This window comes from Taudactylus pleione, unplaced genomic scaffold, assembly GCF_031769625.1.
Source record: "Taudactylus pleione unplaced genomic scaffold, aTauple2 ptg002059l, whole genome shotgun sequence".
Classification (NCBI taxonomy): domain Eukaryota; kingdom Metazoa; phylum Chordata; class Amphibia; order Anura; family Myobatrachidae; genus Taudactylus; species Taudactylus pleione.
This window is the reverse complement of record NW_028286454.1, coordinates 436181-458343: the sequence shown is the minus strand read 5'-3', so window position 1 is coordinate 458343 and position 22163 is coordinate 436181. Positions and strand designations below refer to the sequence as shown.

Here is a 22163-nt window from a genome sequence, read left to right as displayed (position 1 = left end):
TATATTATATAGTGTACTGATCTCTGTATGATAGTATATTATATAGTGTATTGATCTCTGTATGATAGTATATTATATAGTGTATTGGTCTCTGTATGATAGTATATTATATAGTGTCCTGGTCTCTGTATGATAGTATATTATATAGTGTCCTGGTCTCTGTATGATAGTATATTATATAGTGTACTGGTCTCTGTATGATAGTATATTATATAGTGTATTGGTCTCTGTGTGATAGTATATTATATAGTGTACTGATCTCTGTATGATAGTATATTATATAGTGTACTGATCTCTGTATGATAGTATATTATATAGTGTACTGATCTCTGTATGATAGTATATTATATAGTGTACTGGTCTCTGTATGATAGTATATTATATAGTGTATTGGTCTCTGTATGATAGTATATTATATAGTGTACTGATCTCTGTATGATAGTATATTATATAGTGTATTGATCTCTGTATGATAGTATATTATATAGTGTATTGATCTCTGTATGATAGTATATTATATAGTGTATTGATCTCTGTATGATAGTATATTATATAGTGTATTGATCTCTGTATGATAGTATATTATATAGTGTATTGGTCTCTGTGTGATAGTATATTATATAGTGTATTGCTCTCTGTATGATACATAGGTGTTTAGAACACCATTAGGGTTGCTTGTAATACACTTGTACACAAATAAAGTCATCGCTGATGTGTATAAATAAAGCAGATTTGTGTCTGTTCTGACCCATAGGAGGAAATTCAATTGTTTTTGTGCACCCATATAGACCGAGTTAAGCTGCATACAGCATTTTGGCCGCCTAAAAACCTGGACTTTTTGCCAAAGTCTTTCATGTTATCGCACCTGTTGGCAGGAATATTTGAATAGTTACCGTCGGGCGCGCAATACTTCTGCGGGTGGCGAAAACAGTTGAATTCCCCCCACAGAGATAAAGGCGCCCCCATAAGCGCACTGGTGTGTTATTCCGCATAGACAATGGCGCTCCCCTCCTGGCTCTGTGCCCCGTTATCCATCACACAAGGAGAAGGTGTATATAAGGGTCTTCACACATTGACTGTTCTGGGAATATGTAACCAAATATTCAGTGTTTCTGGCCTCAGTGTAGCTGCACAAGTAACATAAGGTTACAGGTCCGAGTCCTGGCGGCTGCTTCCTATTTTAGTAGGAAATAGAGATGTTTGGAGCGTAAGTCACACGTAAGGCACTAAGGGGTCATTCCTATTAGATGCGATGATCTCACGTGTGCGAGTCATCACGGCAGCCCGGATTCGCCTAATATTGCTCACAGCCCCATAGGACTCTTAGCAAAATTATGCAAATCTAGGCTCGGGTCGGGTAGTGAAGGGTGCGAGATGCAGTGCCGTTGCCGGTGTTTAAACGCCGTTGCAATGGCACATCGCACCCTTTGCACCTAATTGGATTGACCCCTATGGTGCGGAAACGGACAATACTATTATCCTATAGCCCGGTGACATGCGATGCAGGGTCTCTATATCCTAGAGGTCAGGTCACATTGTGCTGGCTCAGGTTAGTCAGCCCGGTGACTGCGATGCAGGGTCTCTATATCCTAGAGGTCAGGTCACATTGTGCTGGCTCAGGTTAGTCAGCCCGGTGACTGCGATGCAGGGTCTCTATATCCTAGAGGTCAGGTCACATTGTGCTGGCTCAGGTTAGTCAACCCGGTGACATGCGATGCAGGGTCTCTATATCCTAGAGGTCAGGTCACATTGTGCTGGCTCAGCTTAGTCAGCCCGGTGACTGCGATGCAGGGTCTCTATATCCTAGAGGTCAGGTCACATTGTGCTGGCTCAGGTTAGTCAGCCCGGTGACTGCGATGCAGGGTCTCTATATCCTAGAGGTCAGGTCACATTGTGCTGGCTCAGGTTAGTCAGCCCGGTGACATGCGATGCAGGGTCTCTATATCCTAGAGGTCAGGTCACATTGTGCTGGCTCAGGTTAGTCAGCCCGGTGACATGCGATGCAGGGTCTCTATATCCTAGAGGTCAGGTCACATTGTGCTGGCTCAGGTTAGTCAGCCCGGTGACTGCGATGCAGGGTCTCTATATCCTAGAGGTCAGGTCACATTGTGCTGGCTCAGGTTAGTCAGCCCGGTGACATGCGATGCAGGGTCTCTATATCCTAGAGGTCAGGTCACATTGTGCTGGCTCAGGTTAGTCTGCCCGGTGACTGCGATGCAGGGTCTCTATATCCTAGAGGTCAGGTCACATTGTGCTGGCTCAGGTTAGTCAGCCTGGTGACTGCGATGCAGGGTCTCTATATCCTAGAGGTCAGGTCACATTGTGCTGGCTCAGGTTAGTCAGCCCGGTGACATGCGATGCAGGGTCTCTATATCCTAGAGGTCAGGTCACATTGTGCTGGCTCAGGTTAGTCTGCCCGGTGACTGCGATGCAGGGTCTCTATATCCTAGAGGTCAGGTCACATTGTGCTGGCTCAGGTTAGTCTGCCTTGGTGACTGCGATGCAGGGTCTCTATATCCTAGAGGTCAGGTCACATTGTGCTGGCTCAGGTTAGTCAGCACGGTGACATGCGATGCAGGGTCTCTATATCCTAGAGGTCAGGTCACATTGTGCTGGCTCAGGTTAGTGGGTTAGAACCTGTATAATATGCTGGAACAATGCTCATTACTGTCATCTTACAGCAACAGCTGTATGTGTCATCTACGTCAGGGGTGACCCATATCGCCCTCCATCGCTGTGACGTGTATGGGGAAGCCTGTGCCGACTGCTGTCTCGCCAGAGACCCCTACTGTGCGTGGGATGGAAAGACCTGCTCGCGCTATTCTGCCTCCTCCAAGCGGTAAGCAAAGCTGCAAAGCCTGATAGAGAGTCGATATCTTCTAGAACGCTATGTATAACTATATCTCCCTCTCCTGTCGCTGCCAGACGTAGCCGGCGTCAGGACGTCAGACACGGGAATCCCATCCGGCAGTGCAGAGGGTACAATTCCAATGGTAAGATAAGACTGGTAACCGTGACACTTACTGTATGACCAGGAGCTGTACATATCGCTTATTAGTGACCACCATTTATACAGCGCTGTACAGAGCCTATCACACGTCTGTACACGCTCCGCTTCATACCTGTAAGCTGTGCGACACATAAACTCTGCATTGGTCAGGTCCCGGATTGGACACTTTGGGCATCTAGCAGACTGCGCATATTCTGAGTAGCACGCAGGCACGACTCTGGCCGCATCTAGCAGACTGCGCATATTCTGAGTAGCACGCAGGCCCGACTCTGGCCGCATCTAGCAGACTGCGCATATTCTGAGTAGCACGCAGGCCCGACCCCGGCCGCTTCTAGCAGACTGCGCATATTCTGAGTAGCATGCAGGCCCGACTCTGGCCGCATCTAGCAGACTGCGCATATTCTGAGTAGCACGCAGGCCCGACTCTGGCTGCATCTAGCAGACTGCGCATATTCTGAGTAGCACGCAGGCCCGACCCCAGCCGCATCTAGCAGACTGCGCATATTCTGAGTAGCACGTCGGTCCGACCCCGGCCGCATCTAGCAGACTGCGCATATTCTGAGTAGCACGCAGGCCCGACTCCGGCCGCATCTAGCAGACTGCGCATATTCTGAGTAGCACGCAGGCCCGACCCCGGCCGCTTCTAGCAGACTGCGCATATTCTGAGTAGCACGCAGGCCTGACCCCGGCCACATCTAGCAGACTGCGCATATTCTGAGTAGCACGCAGGCACGACTCTGGCCGCATCTAGCAGACTGCGCATATTCTGAGTAGCACGCAGGCACGACTACAGCCGCATCTAGCAGACTGCGCATATTCTGAGTAGCACGCAGGCCCGACCCCGGCCGCATCTAGCAGACTGCGCATATTCTGAGTAACACGCAGGCCCGACCCCGGCCACATCTAGCAGACTGCGCATATTCTGAGTAGCACGCAGGCCCGACTCTGTCCGCATCTAGCGGACTGCGCATATTCTGAGTAGCACGCAGGCCCGACTCCGGCCGCATCTAGCAGACTGGGCATATTCTGTATTATAGCATGGAATAGGTATTATAGCATGGAGTAGGTATTATAGCATGGAGTAGGTATAGGTATTACAGCACGGAGTAGGTATAGGTATTATAGCACGGAGTCGGTATAGGTATTATAGCATGGTATAGGTATTATAGCATGGAGACGGTATAGGTATAGTAGCATGGAGTAGGTATAGGTATTATAGCATGGAGTAGGTATAGGTATTATAGCATGGAGTAGGTATAGGTATTATAGCATGGAGTCGGTATAGGTATTATAGCATGGAGTAGGTATAGGTATTATAGCATGGAGTAGGTATAGGTATTATAGCATGGAGTCGGTATAGGTATTATAGCATGGAGTAGGTATAGGTATTATAGCATGGAGTAGGTATAGGTATTGTAGCATGGAGTAGATATAGGTATTGTAGCACTGAGTAGGTTTAGGTATTATAGCACGGAGTAGGTATAGGTATTATAGCACGGAGTAGGTATAGGTATTATAGCACGGGGTAGGTATAGGTATTATAGCACAGAGTCGGTATAGGTATAGCACGGAGTAGGTATAGGTATTATAGCACGGAGTAGGTATAGGTATTATAGCACGGAGTAGGTATAGGTATTATAGTACGGAGTAGGTATAGGTATTATAGCATGGAGTCGGTATAGGTATTATAGCATGGAGTCGGTATAGGTATTATAGCATGGAGTCGGTATAGGTATTATAGCACGGAGTAGGTATAGGTATTATAGCACGGAGTAGGTATAGGTATTATAGCACGGAGTAGGTATAGGTATTATAGCACGGAGTAGGTATAGGTATTATAGCACGGAGTAGGTATAGGTATTATAGCACGGAGTAGGTATAGGTATTATAGCATGGAGTCGGTATAGGTATTATAGCATGGAGTCGGTATAGGTATTATAGCATGGAGTCGGTATAGGTATTATAGCATGGAGTCGGTATAGGTATTATAGCATGGAGTAGGTATAGGTATTATAGCATGGAGTAGGTATAGGTATTATAGCACGGGGTAGGTATAGGTATTCTAGCATAGAGTCGGTATAGGTATTATAGCACGGAGACATACCGCACAGTACGACGCTATTCGCACAACCCCAAGAGCTCTGCGCCTGCATTCATCCCTGTACGTCAGAGGATTACATTGCAGCGCTCACACTGATTACCTCTATTACAGCCAATAAGAATGGTATGGACGCAGCGCAGTATGGGGTGGAGGGAAGCTCGGCCTTCCTGGAATGTCAGGCCCGCTCCCCACAAGCCTCCATCAAATGGATCCTACATAAAGAGAACTCTGACCGCAAAAAGGAGGTGAGAGGGGTTACCCTGGGGGTGCATCTAGTGCCTCATACCTGTTATACACATGGATCATTATTATTTAATAGTTGGGTTTACTTGTAGCATTGATATTATATTATATAAACTACAAATTCAGTAGGTTACAGTATACATGTGGTTCCTAATAAAAATACACATTGCCGTCTATATCCTCCCCATTATAGTGACCCCATACATTGCCGTCTATATCCTCCCGATTATAGTGACCCCATACATTGCCGTGTATTTCCTCCCCATTATAGTGACCCCATACATTGCCGTGTATTTCCTCCCCATTATAGTGACCCCATACATTGCCGTGTATTTCCTCCCCATTATAGTGACCCCATACATTGCCGTGTATTTCCTCCCCATTATAGTGACCCCATACATTGCCGTCTATATCCTCCCCATTATAGTGACCCCATACATTGCCGTCTATATCCTCCCCATTATAGTGACCCCATACATTGCCGTCTATATCCTCCCCATTATAGTGACCCCATACATTGCCGTGTATTTCCTCCCCATTATAGTGACCCCATACATTGCCGTGTATTTCCTCCCCATTATAGTGACCCCATACATTGCCGTCTATATCCTCCCCATTATAGTGACCCCATACATTGCCGTGTATATCCTCCCCATTATAGTGATCCCATACATTGCCGTGTATTTCCTCCCCATTATAGTGACCCCATACATTGCCGTGTATTTCCTCCCCATTATAGTGACCCCATACATTGCCGTCTATATCCTCCCCATTATAGTGACCCCATACATTGCCGTCTATATCCTCCCCATTATAGTGACCCCATACATTGCCGTCTATATCCTCCCCATTATAGTGACCCCATACATTGCCGTCTATATCCTCCCCATTATAGTGACCCCATACATTGCCGTGTATTTCCTCCCCATTATAGTGACACCATACATTGCCGTGTATTTCCTCCCCATTATAGTGACCCCTTACATTGCCGTGTATTTCCCCCCCATTATAGTGACCCCATACATTGCCGTGTATTTCCTCCCCATTATAGTGACCCCATACATTGACGTGTATTTCCTCCCCATTATAGTGACCCCATACATTGACGTGTATTTCCTCCCCATTATAGTGACCCCATACATTGACGTGTATTTCCTCCCCATTATAGTGACCCCATACATTGACGTGTATTTCTTCCCCATTATAGTGACCCCATACATTGCCGTGTATTTCCTCCCCATTATAGTGACCCCATACATTGCCGTGTATTTCCTCCCCATTATAGTGACCCCATACATTGCCGTGTATTTCCTCCCCATTATAGTGACCCCATACATTGCCTTGTATTTCCTCCCCATTATAGTGGCCCCATACATTGCCGTGTATTTCCTCCCCATTATAGTGACCCCATACATTGCCGTCTATATCCTCCCCATTATAGTGACCCCATACATTGCCGTGTATTTCCTCCCCATTATAGTGACCCCATACATTGCCGTGTATTTCCTCCCCATTATAGTGACCCCATACATTGCCGTGTATTTCCTCCCCATTATAGTGACCCCATACATTGCCGTGTATTTCCTCCCCATTATAGTCACCCCATACATTGCTGTGTATTTCCCCCCCATTATAGTGACCCCATACATTGCTGTGTATTTCCCCCCCATTATAGTGACCCCATACATTGCCGTGTATTTCCTCCCCATTATAGTGACCCCATACATTGACGTGAATTTCCTCCCCATTATAGTGGCCCCATACATTGCCGTGTATTTCCTCCCCATTATAGTGACCCCATACATTGCCGTGTATATCCTCCCCATTATAGTGATCCCATACCCCCCATTATAGTGACCCCATACATTGCCGTGTATTTCCTCCCCATTATAGTGACCCCTTACATTGCCGTGTATTTCCCCCCCATTATAGTGACCCCATACATTGCCGTGTATTTCCTCCCCATTATAGTGACCCCATACATTGCCATGTATTTCCTCCCCATTATAGTGACCCCATACATTGCCGTGTATATCCTCCCCATTATAGTGACCCCATACCCCCCATTATAGTGACCCCATACATTGCCGTATATTTCCTCCCCATTATAGTGACCCCTTACATTGCCGTGTATTTCCCCCCCATTATAGTGACCCCATACATTGCCGTGTATTTCCTCCCCATTATAGTGACCCCATACATTGCCGTGTATTTCCTCCCCATTATAGTGACCCCATACATTGACGTGTATTTCCTCCCCATTATAGTGACCCCATACATTGCCGTGTATTTCCTCTCCATTATAGTCACCCCATACATTGCCGTGTATTTCCTCCCCATTATAGTGACCCCATACATTGCCGTGTATTTCCTCCCCATTATAGTGACCCCATACATTGCCGTGTATTTCCTCCCCATTATAGTGACCCCATACATTGCCGTGTATTTCCTCCCCATTATAGTGACCCCATACATTGCCGTGTATTTCCTCCCCATTATAGTGACCCCATACATTGCCGTGTATTTCCTCCCCATTATAGTGACCCCATACATTGCCGTGTATTTCCTCCCCATTATAGTGACCCCATACATTGCCGTGTATTTCCTCCCCATTATAGTGACCCCATACATTGCCGTGTATTTCCTCCCCATTATAGTGACCCCATACATTGCCGTGTATTTCCTCCCCATTATAGTGACCCCATACATTGCCGTGTATTTCCTCCCCATTATAGTGACCCCATACATTGCCGTGTATTTCCTCCCCATTATAGTGACCCCATACATTGCCTTGTATTTCCTCCCCATTATAGTGGCCCCATACATTGCCGTGTATTTCCTCCCCATTATAGTGACCCCATACATTGCCGTCTATATCCTCCCCATTATAGTGACCCCATACATTGCCGTGTATTTCCTCCCCATTATAGTGACCCCATACATTGCCGTGTATTTCCTCCCCATTATAGTGACCCCATACATTGCTGTGTATTTCCCCCCCATTATAGTGACCCCATACATTGCCGTGTATTTCCTCCCCATTATAGTGACCCCATACATTGACGTGTATTTCCTCCCCATTATAGTGGCCCCATACATTGCCGTGTATTTCCTCCCCATTATAGTGACCCCATACATTGCCGTGTATTTCCTCCCCTTTATAGTGACCCCATACATTGCCGTGTTTGTCCCCTCATTATAGTGACCCCATACATTGCCTTGTATTTCCTCCCCATTATAGTGACCCCATACATTGCCGTGTATTTCCTCCCCATTATAGTGACCCCATACTCCCCATTATAGTGACCCCATACATTGTCGTGTATTTCCTCCCCATTATATTGGTCCCATACATTGCCTTGTATTTCATCCCCATTATAGTGACCCCATACTCCCCATTATAGTGGCCCCATACATTGCCGTGTATTTCCTCCCCATTATAGTGACCCCATACATTGCCGTGTATTTCCCCCCCATTATAGTGACCCCATACATTGCCGTGTATTTCCTCCCCATTATAGTGACCCCATACTCCCCATTATAGTGACCCCATACATTGCCGTGTATTTCCTCCCCATTATAGTGACCCCATACATTGCCGTGTATTTCCTCCCCATTATAGTGACCCCATACTCCCCATTGTAGTGACCCCATACATTGCCTTGTATTTCATCCCCATTATAGTGACCCCCATACTCCCCATTATAGTGGCTCCATACATTGCCGTGTATTTCCTCCCCATTATAGTGACCCCATACTCCCCATTGTAGTGACCCCATACATTGCCTTGTATTTCATCCCCATTATAGTGACCCCCATACATTGCCGTGTATTTCCTCCCCATTATAGTGACCCCATACTCCCCATTATAGTGACCCCATACATTGCCTTGTATTTCATCCCCATTATAGTGACCCCCATACTCCCCATTATAGTGGCCCCATACATTGCTGTGTATTTCCTCCCCATTATAGTGACCCCATACATTGCCGTGTATATCCTCCCCATTATAGTGACCCCATACATTGCCGTGTATTTCCTCCCCATTATAGTGACCCCATACATTGCCGTGTATTTCCTCCCCATTATAGTGACCCCATACATTGCCGTGTATTTCCTCCCCATTATAGTGACCCCATACATTGCCGTGTATTTCCTCCCCATTATAGTGACCCCATACATTGCCGTGTATATCCTCCCCATTATAGTGACCCCATACCCCCCATTATAGTGACCCCATACATTGCCGTGTATTTCCTCCCCATTATAGTGACCCCTTACATTGCCGTGTATTTCCCCCCCATTATAGTGACCCCATACATTGCCGTGTATTTCCTCCCCATTATAGTGACCCCATACATTGCCGTGTATTTCCTCCCCATTATAGTGACCCCATACATTGCCGTGTATTTCCTCCCCATTATAGTGACCCCATACATTGCCGTCTATATCCTCCCCATTATAGTGACCCCATACATTGCCGTGTATTTCCTCCCCATTATAGTGACCCCATACATTGCCGTGTATTTCCTCCCCATTATAGTGACCCCATACATTGCCTTGTATTTCCTCCCCATTATAGTGGCCCCATACATTGCCGTGTATTTCCTCCCCATTATAGTGACCCCATACATTGCCGTCTATATCCTCCCCATTATAGTGACCCCATACATTGCCGTGTATTTCCTCCCCATTATAGTGACCCCATACATTGCCGTGTATTTCCTCCCCATTATAGTGACCCCATACAGTGCCGTGTATTTCCTCCCCATTATAGTGACCCCATACATTGCTGTGTATTTCCCCCCCATTATAGTGACCCCATACATTGCTGTGTATTTCCCCCCCATTATAGTGACCCCATACATTGCCCTGTATTTCCTCCCCATTATAGTGACCCCATACATTGCCGTCTATATCCTCCCCATTATAGTGACCCCATACATTGCCGTGTATTTCCTCCCCATTATAGTGACCCCATACATTGCCGTGTATTTCCTCCCCATTATAGTGACCCCATACATTGCTGTGTATTTCCCCCCCATTATAGTGACCCCATACATTGCCGTCTATATCCTCCCCATTATAGTGACCCCATACATTGCCGTGTATTTCCTCCCCATTATAGTGACCCCATACATTGCCGTCTATATCCTCCCCATTATAGTGATCCCATACCCCCCATTATAGTGACCCCATACATTGCCGTGTATATCCTCCCCATTATAGTGATCCCATACCCCCCATTATAGTGACCCCATACATTGCCGTGTATATCCTCCCCATTATAGTGATCCCATACCCCCCATTATAGTGACCCCATACATTGCCGTGTATTTCCTCCCCATTATAGTGACCCCTTACATTGCCGTGTATTTCCCCCCCATTATAGTGACCCCATACATTGCCGTGTATTTCCTCCCCATTATAGTGACCCCATACATTGCCGTGTATTTCCTCCCCATTATAGTGACCCCATACATTGCCGTGTATTTCCTCCCCATTATAGTGACCCCATACATTGCCGTGTATTTCCTCCCCATTATAGTGACCCCATACATTGCCGTGTATTTCCTCCCCATTATAGTGACCCCATACATTGCCATGTATTTCCTCCCCATTATAGTGACCCCATACATTGCCGTGTATTTCCTCCCCATTATAGTGACCCCATACATTGCCGTGTATTTCCTCCCCATTATAGTGACCCCATACATTGCCGTGTATTTCCTCCCCATTATAGTGACCCCATACATTGCCGTGTATTTCCTCCCCATTATAGTGACCCCATACATTGCCGTGTATTTCCTCCCCATTATAGTGACCCCATACATTGCCGTGTATTTCCTCCCCATTATAGTGACCCCATACATTGCCGTGTATTTCCTCCCCATTATAGTGACCCCATACATTGCCGTGTATTTCCTCCCCATTATAGTGACCCCATACATTGCCGTGTATTTCCTCCCCATTATAGTGGCCCCATACATTGCCTTGTATTTCCTCCCCATTATAGTGGCCCCATACATTGCCGTGTATTTCCTCCCCATTATAGTGACCCCATACATTGCCGTCTATATCCTCCCCATTATAGTGACCCCATACATTGCCGTGTATTTCCTCCCCATTATAGTGACCCCATACATTGCCGTGTATTTCCTCCCCATTATAGTGACCCCATACATTGCCGTGTATTTCCTCCCCATTATAGTGACCCCATACATTGCTGTGTATTTCCCCCCCATTATAGTGACCCCATACATTGCCGTGTATTTCCTCCCCATTATAGTGACCCCATACATTGACGTGTATTTCCTCCCCATTATAGTTGCCCCATACATTGCCGTGTATTTCCTCCCCATTATAGTGACCCCATACATTGCCGTGTATTTCCTCCCCATTATAGTGACCCCATACATTGCCGTGTATTTCCTCCCCATTATAGTGACCCCATACTCCCCATTGTAGTGACCCCATACATTGCCGTGTATTTCCTCCCCATTATAGTGAACCCATACATTGCCGTGTTTTTCCCCTCATTATAGTGACCCCATACATTGCCGTGTATTTCCTCCCCATTATAGTGACCCCATACATTGCCGTGTATTTCCTCCCCATTATAGTGACCCCATACATTGCCGTGTTTTTCCCCTCATTATAGTGACCCCATACATTGCCGTGTATTTCCTCCCCATTATAGTGACCCCATACATTGCCTTGTATTTCCTCCCCATTATAGTGGCCCCATACATTGCCGTGTATTTCCTCCCCATTATAGTGACCCCATACATTGCCGTCTATATCCTCCCCATTATAGTGACCCCATACATTGCCGTGTATTTCCTCCCCATTATAGTGACCCCATACATTGCCGTGTTTTTCCCCTCATTATAGTGACCCCATACATTGCCTTGTATTTCCTCCCCATTATAGTGACCCCATACATTGCCATGTATTTCCTCCCCATTATAGTGACCCCATACTCCCTATTATAGTGACCCCATACATTGTCGTGTATTTCCTCCCCATTATATTGGTCCCATACATTGCCTTGTATTTCATCCCCATTATAGTGACCCCATACTCCCCATTATAGTGGCCCCATACATTGCCGTGTATTTCCTCCCCATTATAGTGACCCCATACATTGCCGTGTATTTTCTCCCCATTATAGTGACCCCATACATTGGCGTGTATTTCCCCCCCATTATAGTGACCCCATACATTGCCGTGTATTTCCTCCCCATTTTAGTGACCCCATACTTCCCATTATAGTGACCCCATACATTGCCGTGTATTTCCTCCCCATTATAGTGACCCCATACATTGCCGTGTATTTCCTCCCCATTATAGTGACCCCATACTCCCCATTGTAGTGACCCCATACATTGCCTTGTATTTCATCCCCATTATAGTGACCCCCATACTCCCCATTATAGTGGCTCCATACATTGTCGTGTATTTCCTCCCCATTATAGTGACCCCATACTCCCCATTGTAGTGACCCCATACATTGCCTTGTATTTCATCCCCATTATAGTGACCCCCATACTCCCCATTATAGTGGCCCCATACATTGCTGTGTATTTCCTCCCCATTATAGTGGCCCCATACATTGCCTTGTATTTCCTCCCCATTATATTGGTCACTTATAACCCACCTCTCTATGTTCCTCGCTCACTTCCTCTCCCCTCTGTGCCACCCCTGTCTGTCTGCCCCCCCCCCTATACACAGTAAGCCCATATACAGTGCCAACAATGACACCAAGCCTTTGTGCTCAGCCAACGCTGCGGCACTGGGTACTATAACTGTATGTGCAGCAAAGGTTATATCTAATATTAGTCTTTTCTTATGTCTGCGCTTTTTCTGCTTATGTGCTATGTAAGGCGCTGTGGACCCCTTGTGGCACCATATAAATTATAATATTACAGTCAGTCAGTAACTGACCTTGTTATAATAGCAGCGGTCTGTGCCGACCCAGGACCCTTACTCCATCACTGGCAGCGCCCTAAAGTGCCATAATGAAGCTGCAGCTGGCAGATAAAGATGGCAAAGATTCACCCAACAAATGAGATTATAGTGCAGCTGGCGCAGGTCCGACCTTTATCATGCAGTCATTGTAGTGCACCGCCGGTCACGTGTTCAGGAGTTTATACAGGGCGCCATAATTATACTTCTGCTGTAGCTCCATCTCACAGCCAGAATGTCACCTAATGCGGCCGGGTGACTAATACGGACGCAGGAAGCCGGATTCTGCGGGAAAACAGTTTAGTGCAAAGCGTTGCAGATAAGTGGAGTATGGCGCTGTACAAAGTGAGAAGTAAATGTTCCGAGTTACAGCTGGGTGCACACTGACAGATATACTGGCCGATCAGTTCATCGACCTATATATCTGGTGCCCGTCAGCCAGTGTGTACCCGCCATATGTCTGTGAACGACGTCAATCATAGACCTATTGCGTCGGGTGTGCTGCACAGTTTTATATGTCCTTCGGACGCCTGTCCACCTGCAGCAGGGGCCGCGGGAGGGAGGCGGGACCCGCGGCCAGGAGCAGACGATGGTTGGTCAGTGTGCGTGAACGACCGCCGTCTGCAGATATATCGGGGCAGTGTGTACCCAGCTTAAGTTGAGATGAAATATTTTCTTGCTGTGTGATCATTAGTGTAACACAATAAAGGTAATGGCTCATTACAGGTTCCTCCTCCTCTTCTTCTATTTGTCCATTTTCACGCTGCTCTCACATTGTAGAGCGCCATATTCCTCGTAACAGCGACCTACTTCCCATGTCCTAATTAGTCTCCCTCTTCCTACCACGTTTGGTGACGTTCGGCTGTGGGTCACGCTACAGACGGCTATGAAGAGGGGAAGTCTCATTATCAGATGATTAGTAATATCTACAAACAAAGGCTGGAACCAGAAATGTTCTCACTCATTGTATATACTGAGGACGGGATCTAGGCGTCAGAGGAGTAAGCAGTGATGAATGCACTATATATTATTGTAGGAACCACTAGTGATAAATCCCCATGCACGGAGCCCCTAATACTCAGTAACAGGGGGGCAATCATTTATTTCCCAGATATGTTTTAAAATTCTGATTTATCTGTAAACGCACCTATGTGATGTGTAGTTCTTTATACCGTATTGTGTTCCCCCAGCTCCGCTCAGAAGGCCGGTTCCTAAAGACTGACCAAGGCCTCCTCATACGGTCCCTGCATCTGTCCGACACTGGCGTCTACCACTGCACTGCCACCGAGAACAACTTCAAGCACACGGTGATGCGTGTGCGGCTCCACGTTCTGAGTGCGGAGGCTGTGACAGCGGCTCTCCTGCACCCGGACACACCGGTCGCCCTGGCATCTCATCACGCCGGACCTCCGGGGGCCTATGAGGACTTAGTGCAGCTTCTCTCGCAGCCTGAGATGGGACTCATTAACCAATACTGCCAGGGGTACTGGCGCCCCACGGGCTCTGCTCATAGTGATGCCAAGGATCTGCAAGATCAAAAACGCGCAAGGAACCGGCGGAATCACCCACCCACAGAGGAACTGCAGACATGAGAGCGGGCGCGTCATTGGGACGTTCTTCCTTCCACCCCCTCCTGCCCCCACGCATTGCATTTCCTCAGACTAACCCTTATTTTATTTTTACCTGAACTTTTTTTTAATAAGAAAAACTATAAATATATAAATATATATATATATAAAGAAAGATGGAGGAGTTGCCTTTCAGGGTCTCTCAGACTTTATTTATTGGGGGGCAGAGATCCCCTCTGGGTAATTATTATCATTGACAATTCAGCATGGGGAACACTCCGAACCCTGACATTATACTGTGTCCAGATTCCATTGGTGGCCGGACTGCAGACCATCACGCCGCTGCGCATTGCACCTTTATCCTCCGCTGCAGAGCGTGGTTTTCCATCTCCTGCAGACCGTCGCCCTATAACCACTGCCCAGCTTGCAGAACCGTTCTCCAAAGTCCAGCAAATAGCCAACGAGAAACATTTTGCTTGTGTGGTAAGAACGTGAGATTTCCCCCAGCTCTCTATATATCTCCTGCGCAGTGTTCCTGCAGAGAAGTCCCAGCGCACTGGATGGAATAGATGACAGCACTGCAATAGGGAGACACAACCACTGTAATCATGAGAGGACTGAGCCGCTTCTAGGGCTCCACAAATCTCCATTTCATGACAAATATCATATTTGCAAAGTTCCCATTGTTGTACATTGTTTCAGAGGAATTATTCATGTACAATACAATATTTTCAGTGGCCTACGTCCAATCTCTGGCGTTGTGCATCTGTGCTGCAGCTGTAAGCGATGGCTGGGTGAGACCCTGCACTTTATCTTACTGGGCAATGTGTGTCCCCCCCCATACAGGAGGGCGGACAGTGACCTGGGGTAATATTACACGGCTTCCTTCTAAGTCTTCCTTTTTTTATACACTGGGATATTATTAATTGATATGAAATGTGGGTTTCTGTTATATTTAACAAGTAATCTTCACTCGATGCCTATATATTAGCAGGGTTAAGGTACATGTTCCTTATGTATGATTATAGGGAAACCGTGAGAGGTACATACAGTATATATTGTTATTCCTTATCTCTGTATACAATGGTTTCTGTATGTGTATAACCAGGAAGATGAGAGGTCAGTGTGTCCTGATGTCTGTGTATTAGGAGGAGGGGAGAGGTCAGTGTGTCCTGATGTCTGTGTATAACCAGGAAGATGAGAGGTCAGTGTGTCCTGATGTCTGTGTATTAGGAGAGGAGAGGTCAGTGTGTCCTGATGTCTGTGTATTAGGAGGAGGGGAGAGGTCAGTGTGTCCTGATGTCTGTGTATTAGGAGGAGGGGACAGGTCAGTGTGTCCTGATGTCTGTGTATTAGGAGGAGAGGTCAGTGTGTCCTGATGTCTATGTATTAGGAGGAGAGGTCAGTGTGTCCTGATGTCTATGTATTAGGAGGAGAGGTCAGTGTGTCCTGATGTCTGTGTATTAGGAGGAGGGGAGAGGTCAGTGTGTCCTGATGTCTATGTGTTAGGAGGAGAGGAGAGGACAGTGTGTCCCGATGTCTGTGTATTAGGAGGAGGGGAGAGGTCAGTGTGTCCTGATGTCTGTGTATTAGGAGGAGGGGAGAGGTCAGTGTGTCCCCTGATGTCTGTGTATTAGGAGGAGGGGAGAGGTCAGTGTGTCCTGATGTCTATGTTTTAGGAGGAGGGGAGAGGTCAGTGTGTCCTGATGTCTGTGTATTAGGAGGAGGGGACAGGTCAGTGTGTCCTGATGTCTGTGTATTAGGAGGAGGGGAGAGGTCAGTGTGTCCTGGTGTCTGTGTATTAGGAGGAGGTTAGACGTCAGTGTGTCCTGATATCTGTGTATTAGGAGGAGGGGAGAGGTCAGTGTCCCCTGATGTCTGTGTATTAGGAAGAGGGGAGAGGTCAGTGTGTGCTGATATCTGTGTACAGTATTAGGAGGAGGGGAGAGGTCAGTGTCCCCTGATGTCTGTGTATTAGGAGGGGAGAGGTCAGTGTGTCCCCTGATGTCTGTGTATTAGGAGGAGAGGTCAGTGTGTCCTGATGTCTGTATTAGGAGGAGAGGAGAGGACAGTGTGTCCTGATGTCTGTGTATTAGGAGGAGGGGAGAGGTCAGTGTGCCCTGATGTCTGTGTATTAGGAGGGGAGAGGTCAGTGTGCCCTGATGTCTGTGTATTAGGAGGAGAGGTCAGTGTGTCCTGATGTCTGTATTAGGAGGAGAGGAGAGGACAGTGTGTCCTGATGTCTGTATTAGGAGGAGAGGAGAGGTCAGTGTGCCCTGATGTCTGTGTATTAGGTGGAGGGGAGAGGTCAGTGTGTCCTGATGTCTGTGTATTAGGAAGAGGTCAGTGTGTGCCCTGATGTTTGTGTATTAGGAGGAGGGGAAAGGTCAGTGTGTCCTGATGTCTGTGTATTAGGAGGAGGGGAGAGGTCAGTGTGCCCTGATGTCTGTGTATTAGATGGAGGGAAGAGGTCAGTGTGTGCCCTGATGTTTGTGTATTAGGAGGAGGGGAAAGGTCAGTGTGTCCTGATGTCTGTGTATTAGGAGGAGGGGAGAGGTCAGCGTGCCCTGATGTCTGTGTATTAGATGGAGGGGAGAGGTCAGTGTGCCCTGATGTCTGTGTATTAGGAGGAGGGGAGAGGTCAGTGTGTCCCCTGATGTCTGTGTATTAGGAGGGGAGAGGTCAGTGTCCCCTGATGTCTGTGTATTAGGAGGGGAGAGGTCAGTGTCCCCTGATGTCTGTGTATTAGGAGGGGAGAGGTCAGTGTGTCCTGATGTCTGTGTATTAGGTGGAGGGGAGAGGTCAGTGTGTCCTGATGTCTGTGTATTAGGAGGAGGGGAGAGGTCAGTGTGTCCTGATGTCTGTGTATTAGGAGGAGAGGTCAGTGTGTCCTGATGTCTGTGTATTAGGAGGAGAGGTCAGTGTGTCCTGGTGTCTGTGTATTAGGAGGAGGTTAGAGGTCAGTGTGTCCTGATGTCTGTGTATTAGGAGGAGGGGAGAGGTCAGTGTGTGCTGATATCTGTGTACAGTATTAGGAGGAGGGGAGAGGTCAGTGTCCCCTGATGTCTGTGTATTAGGAGGGGAGAGGTCAGTGTCCCCTGATGTCTGTGTATTAGGAGGGGAGAGGTCAGTGTCCCCTGATGTCTGTGTATTAGGAGGGGAGAGGTCAGTGTCCCCTGATGTCTGTGTATTAGGAGGGGAGAGGTCAGTGTGTCCTGATGTCTGTGTATTAGGAGGAGGGGAGAGGTCAGTGTGTCCTGATGTCTGTGTATTAGGAGGGGAGAGGTCAGTGTCCCCTGATGTCTGTGTATTAGGAGGAGAGGTCAGTGTGTCCTGATGTCTGTGTATTAGGAGGGGAGAGGTCAGTGTGTCCTGATGTCTGTGTATTAGGAGGAGAGGTCAGTGTATCCTGATGTCTGTGTATTAGGAGGAGAGGTCAGTGTGTCCTGATGTCTGTGTATAAGGAGAGGAGAGGTCAGTGTGTCCTGATGTCTGTATTAGGAGGAGAGGAGAGGACGGTGTGCCCTGATGTCTGTGTATTAGGAGGAGGGGAGAGGTCAGTGTGCCCTGATGTCTGTGTATTAGGTGGAGGGGAGAGGTCAGTGTGTGCCCTGATGTCTGTGTATTAGGAGGAGAGGAGAGGAGAGGTCAGTGTGTCCTGATGACTGTGTATTAGGAGGAGAGGTCAGTGTGTCCTGATGTCTGTGTATTAGGAGGAGAGGTCAGTGTGTCCTGATGTCTATGTGTTAGGAGGAGGGGAGAGGTTAGTGTGACCCCTGATGTCTGTGTATTAGGAGGAGGGGAGAGGTCAGTGTGTCCTGATGTCTGTGTATTAGGAGGAGGGGAGAGGTCAGTGTGTCCTGATGTCTGTGTATTAGCAGGAGGGGAGAGGTCAGTGTGTCCTGATGTCTGTGTATTAGGAGGAGGGGAGAGGTCAGTGTGTTCCCTGATGTCTGTGTATTAGGAGGTGAGGTCAGTCTGTCCCCTGTTGTCTGTGTATTAGGAGGAGAGGTCAGTGTGTCCTGATGTCTGTGTATTAGGAGGGGAGAGGTCAGTGTATCCTGATGTCTGTGTATTAGGAGGAGAGGTCAGTGTGTCCTGATGTCTGTGTATAAGGAGAGGAGAGGTCAGTGTGTCCTGATGTCTGTATTAGGAGGAGAGGAGAGGACAGTGTGTCCTGATGTCTGTGTATTAGGAGGAGGGGACAGGTCAGTGTGCCCTGATGTCTGTGTATTAGGTGGAGGGGAGAGGTCAGTGTGTGCCCTGATGTCTGTGTATTAGGAGAGGAGAGGTCAGTGTGTCCCCTGATGTCTGTGTATTAGGAGGAGAGGAGAGGTCAGTGTGTCCTGATGTCTGTGTATTAGGAGGAGGGGACAGGTCAGTGTGTGCCCTGATGTCTGTGTATTAGGAGGAGGGGAGAGGTCAGTGTGTGCCCTGATGTCTGTGTATTAGGAGGAGAGGAGAGGTCAGTGTGTCCTGATGACTGTGTATTAGGAGGAGAGGTCAGTGTGTCCTGATATCTGTGTATTAGGAGGAGGGGAGAGGTCAGTGTGTCCTGATGTCTATGTGTTAGGAGGAGGGGAGAGGTCAGTGTGTCCTGATATCTGTGTATTAGGAGGAGGGGAGAGGTCAGTGTGTCCTGATGTCTATGTGTTAGGAGGAGGGGAGAGGTCAGTGTGACCCCTGATGTCTGTGTATTAGGAGGAGGGGAGAGGTCAGTGTGTCCTGATGTCTGTGTATTAGCAGGAGGGGAGAGGTCAGTGTGTCTTGATGTCTGTGTATTAGGAGGAGGGGAGAGGTCAGTGTGTTCTCTGATGTCTGTGTATTAGGAGGAGAGGTCAGTGTGTCCCCTAATGTCTGTGTATTAGGAGGAGAGGTCAGTGTGACCCCTAATGTCTGTGTATTAGGAGGAGAGGTCAGTGTGTCCCCTGATGTCTGTGTATTAGGAGGAGAGGTCAGTGTGACCCCTAATGTCTGTGTATTAGGAGGAGAGGTCAGTGTGTCCCCTGATGTCTGTGTATTAGGAGGAGAGGTCAGTGTCCTTATCTTGCTATTAGGAGGAATGTGTCGGTCTGTATCTATAGTATGACGTGCAGACTTATATTATGAATGATTGCAGTGTGATCTGGGTATGACATTACCGCCATTGCTAGATGCGATCATAGCCCCTGGGTGTATCACATAACGTATGACAGATATAACCGGTATATGTACCATTATTACTGAATGTCGTACACCAGCGCTGTCACATTATTTACATTTTTAGTCTGGATGTATCATCCGGCAGATGCTGGGGCAGGGGCTCTGATAGGCGCCCGTCCCTGCGATGTGCCCGGAGAGCTGAAGTGCCGCTGATTGCACATGAACGGCCGCCATTGCCAGGGACGGTCCCAGAGGAGCCCTCCGCTGACTAATTAGCCCATAGATGGCGTTAGCTGAGTGGGCCATTATCCGGATACATCGCATTCTGATGTTGGTAAATTTGGCAGTATCGCGTCCCCCATAGAAACCTACAGGGGCTGCGGCTGCCAGCGGGATCGGATGGATCACAGCAGGTATCGTCCCGCCGTCATACATCCGGAGGAAACTTCATGTACCTGGTTAACCCCGAAAACGGGTGTTTTTCAGGGATATAGCCGAATGATAAATGGGCCCCTATGTGCGAGCATTAGGAAGAGACGTACTGTATATTAGGATGAGCTGCCTGATGTCAGAGTGTTGGGGGAACGTACAGATTAGTGATGACCCAATCGCTGGTCGCTGGCTCCTGCCCGTTACGTTGATTGTCTGTAAATAGCTGTAAATGAGAATGTAATTATGTTTCTCTCTGACTTTAAGCCCAAAACCTGCGTCGAGTTCTCTCCTGTGGAGGATAATAAACCCTGGTCTGTGTAATACATTGTGACGTGGGGGTGTGTGCGCACGTTATTCTGCCCTCTGTGCTATGTCTAATGGTTGTTGTCTGAGTAATAATCGTCCCCACTGGCTGGCTTTAGCCTCTGCACTCACAAATACGTCTGGGAAGTACAGTCCAGAGTCTCGCAGAGCAGTAATTATGGGCGTTAGGGGTAAGTACGGCACACCTGGAGACCAGCCCCGTGTTAGAGGTCACAGGCAGAACGTCTGCAGCGAGATCTGTGGCTGCTGTGTAACTCCTGTAGGGAGCAGACGGCCGGCAGTGACCATGGACGCTGCGCTCGCCTAATGTTATAGACTTGTCTGTATCTCATGCCTGTGGGCTGTGACCCCTCTCCTGGCATCAGCTACACTTCTGCTCCCAGTACATAACTCACTGGGAGACCCTTCTCTTACATTGTTTCATCATAGAAGATACTCCTCCAGCCAATCATCATTTCTCCTATAAGAAACATGTAAGGACCCTCCAGGATGTTGCTGTCACTGTCTCCGGAGACATCAGGCCAAAACAGTCACCGGAGCATGCATCAGTGGCATGGCTGTTTGTTAAGTTGCTGCCCTCACCTCTACATGGGTATTAGTGGATGCAGGGTGCCCAGTACCAGGCAGGGTCAGGCACATGGACACAGGGAGCCACAGGCGGGGTCAGGCACATGGATACAGGGAGCCCCAGGCAGGATCTGGCACATGGACACAGGGAGCCCCAGGCGAGGTCAGGCACATGGACGCAGGATGCCCCGTGGGGTCAGGCACATGGACACAGGGAGTCCCAGGCGGGGTCAGGCTCATGGACACAGGGAGCCCCAGGCGGGGTCTGGCACATGGACACAGGGAGCCCCAGGCGGGGTCAGGCACATGGATACAGGGAGCCCCAGGCGGGGTCAGGCACATGGACACAGGGAGCCCCAGGCGGGGTCAGGCACATGGACACAGGGAGCCCCAGGCGGGGTCAGGCACATGGACACAGGGAGCCCCAGGCGGGGTCAGGCACATGGACACAGGGAGCCCCAGGCGGGGTCAGGCACATGGACACAGGGTGCCCCGTGGGGTTAGGCACATGGACACGGTGCCCCAGGCGGGGTCAGGCACATGGACACAGGGAGCCGCAGGTGGGGTCAGGCACAAGGACACAGGGAGCCCCAGGCGGAGTCCGGCACATGGACACAGGGAGCCCCAGGCGGGGTCAGGCACATGGCCACAGGGAGCCCCAGGCGGGGCCAGGCTCATGGACACAGGGAGCCCCAGGCGGGGCCAGGCTCATGGACACAGGGAGCCCCAGGCGGGGCCAGGCTCATGGACACAGGGAGCCCCAGGCGGGGCCAGGCTCATGGACACAGGGGCACATGGATAGAGGGAG

General features: G+C 48.5%; 1 protein-coding gene across 2 annotated transcripts in view; it reads left to right on the top strand.

Moving 5' to 3' along the window:
* Positions 1-15632, top strand: part of SEMA3F (semaphorin 3F) — a 155011-nt gene extending 139379 nt beyond the window's left edge. For both annotated transcript variants that reach the window (XM_088465633.1, XM_088465632.1), the window contains 4 exons: positions 2682-2839; positions 2926-2993; positions 5223-5356; positions 14513-15632. In XM_088465633.1, coding sequence (XP_088321759.1) covers positions 2682-2839; positions 2926-2993; positions 5223-5356; positions 14513-14914 — 762 coding nt within the window. In that variant the 3' untranslated portion in view covers positions 14915-15632. The remainder of the gene's footprint in view (positions 1-2681; positions 2840-2925; positions 2994-5222; positions 5357-14512) is intronic.
* The last annotated feature ends 6531 nt before the right edge of the window (positions 15633-22163 follow it).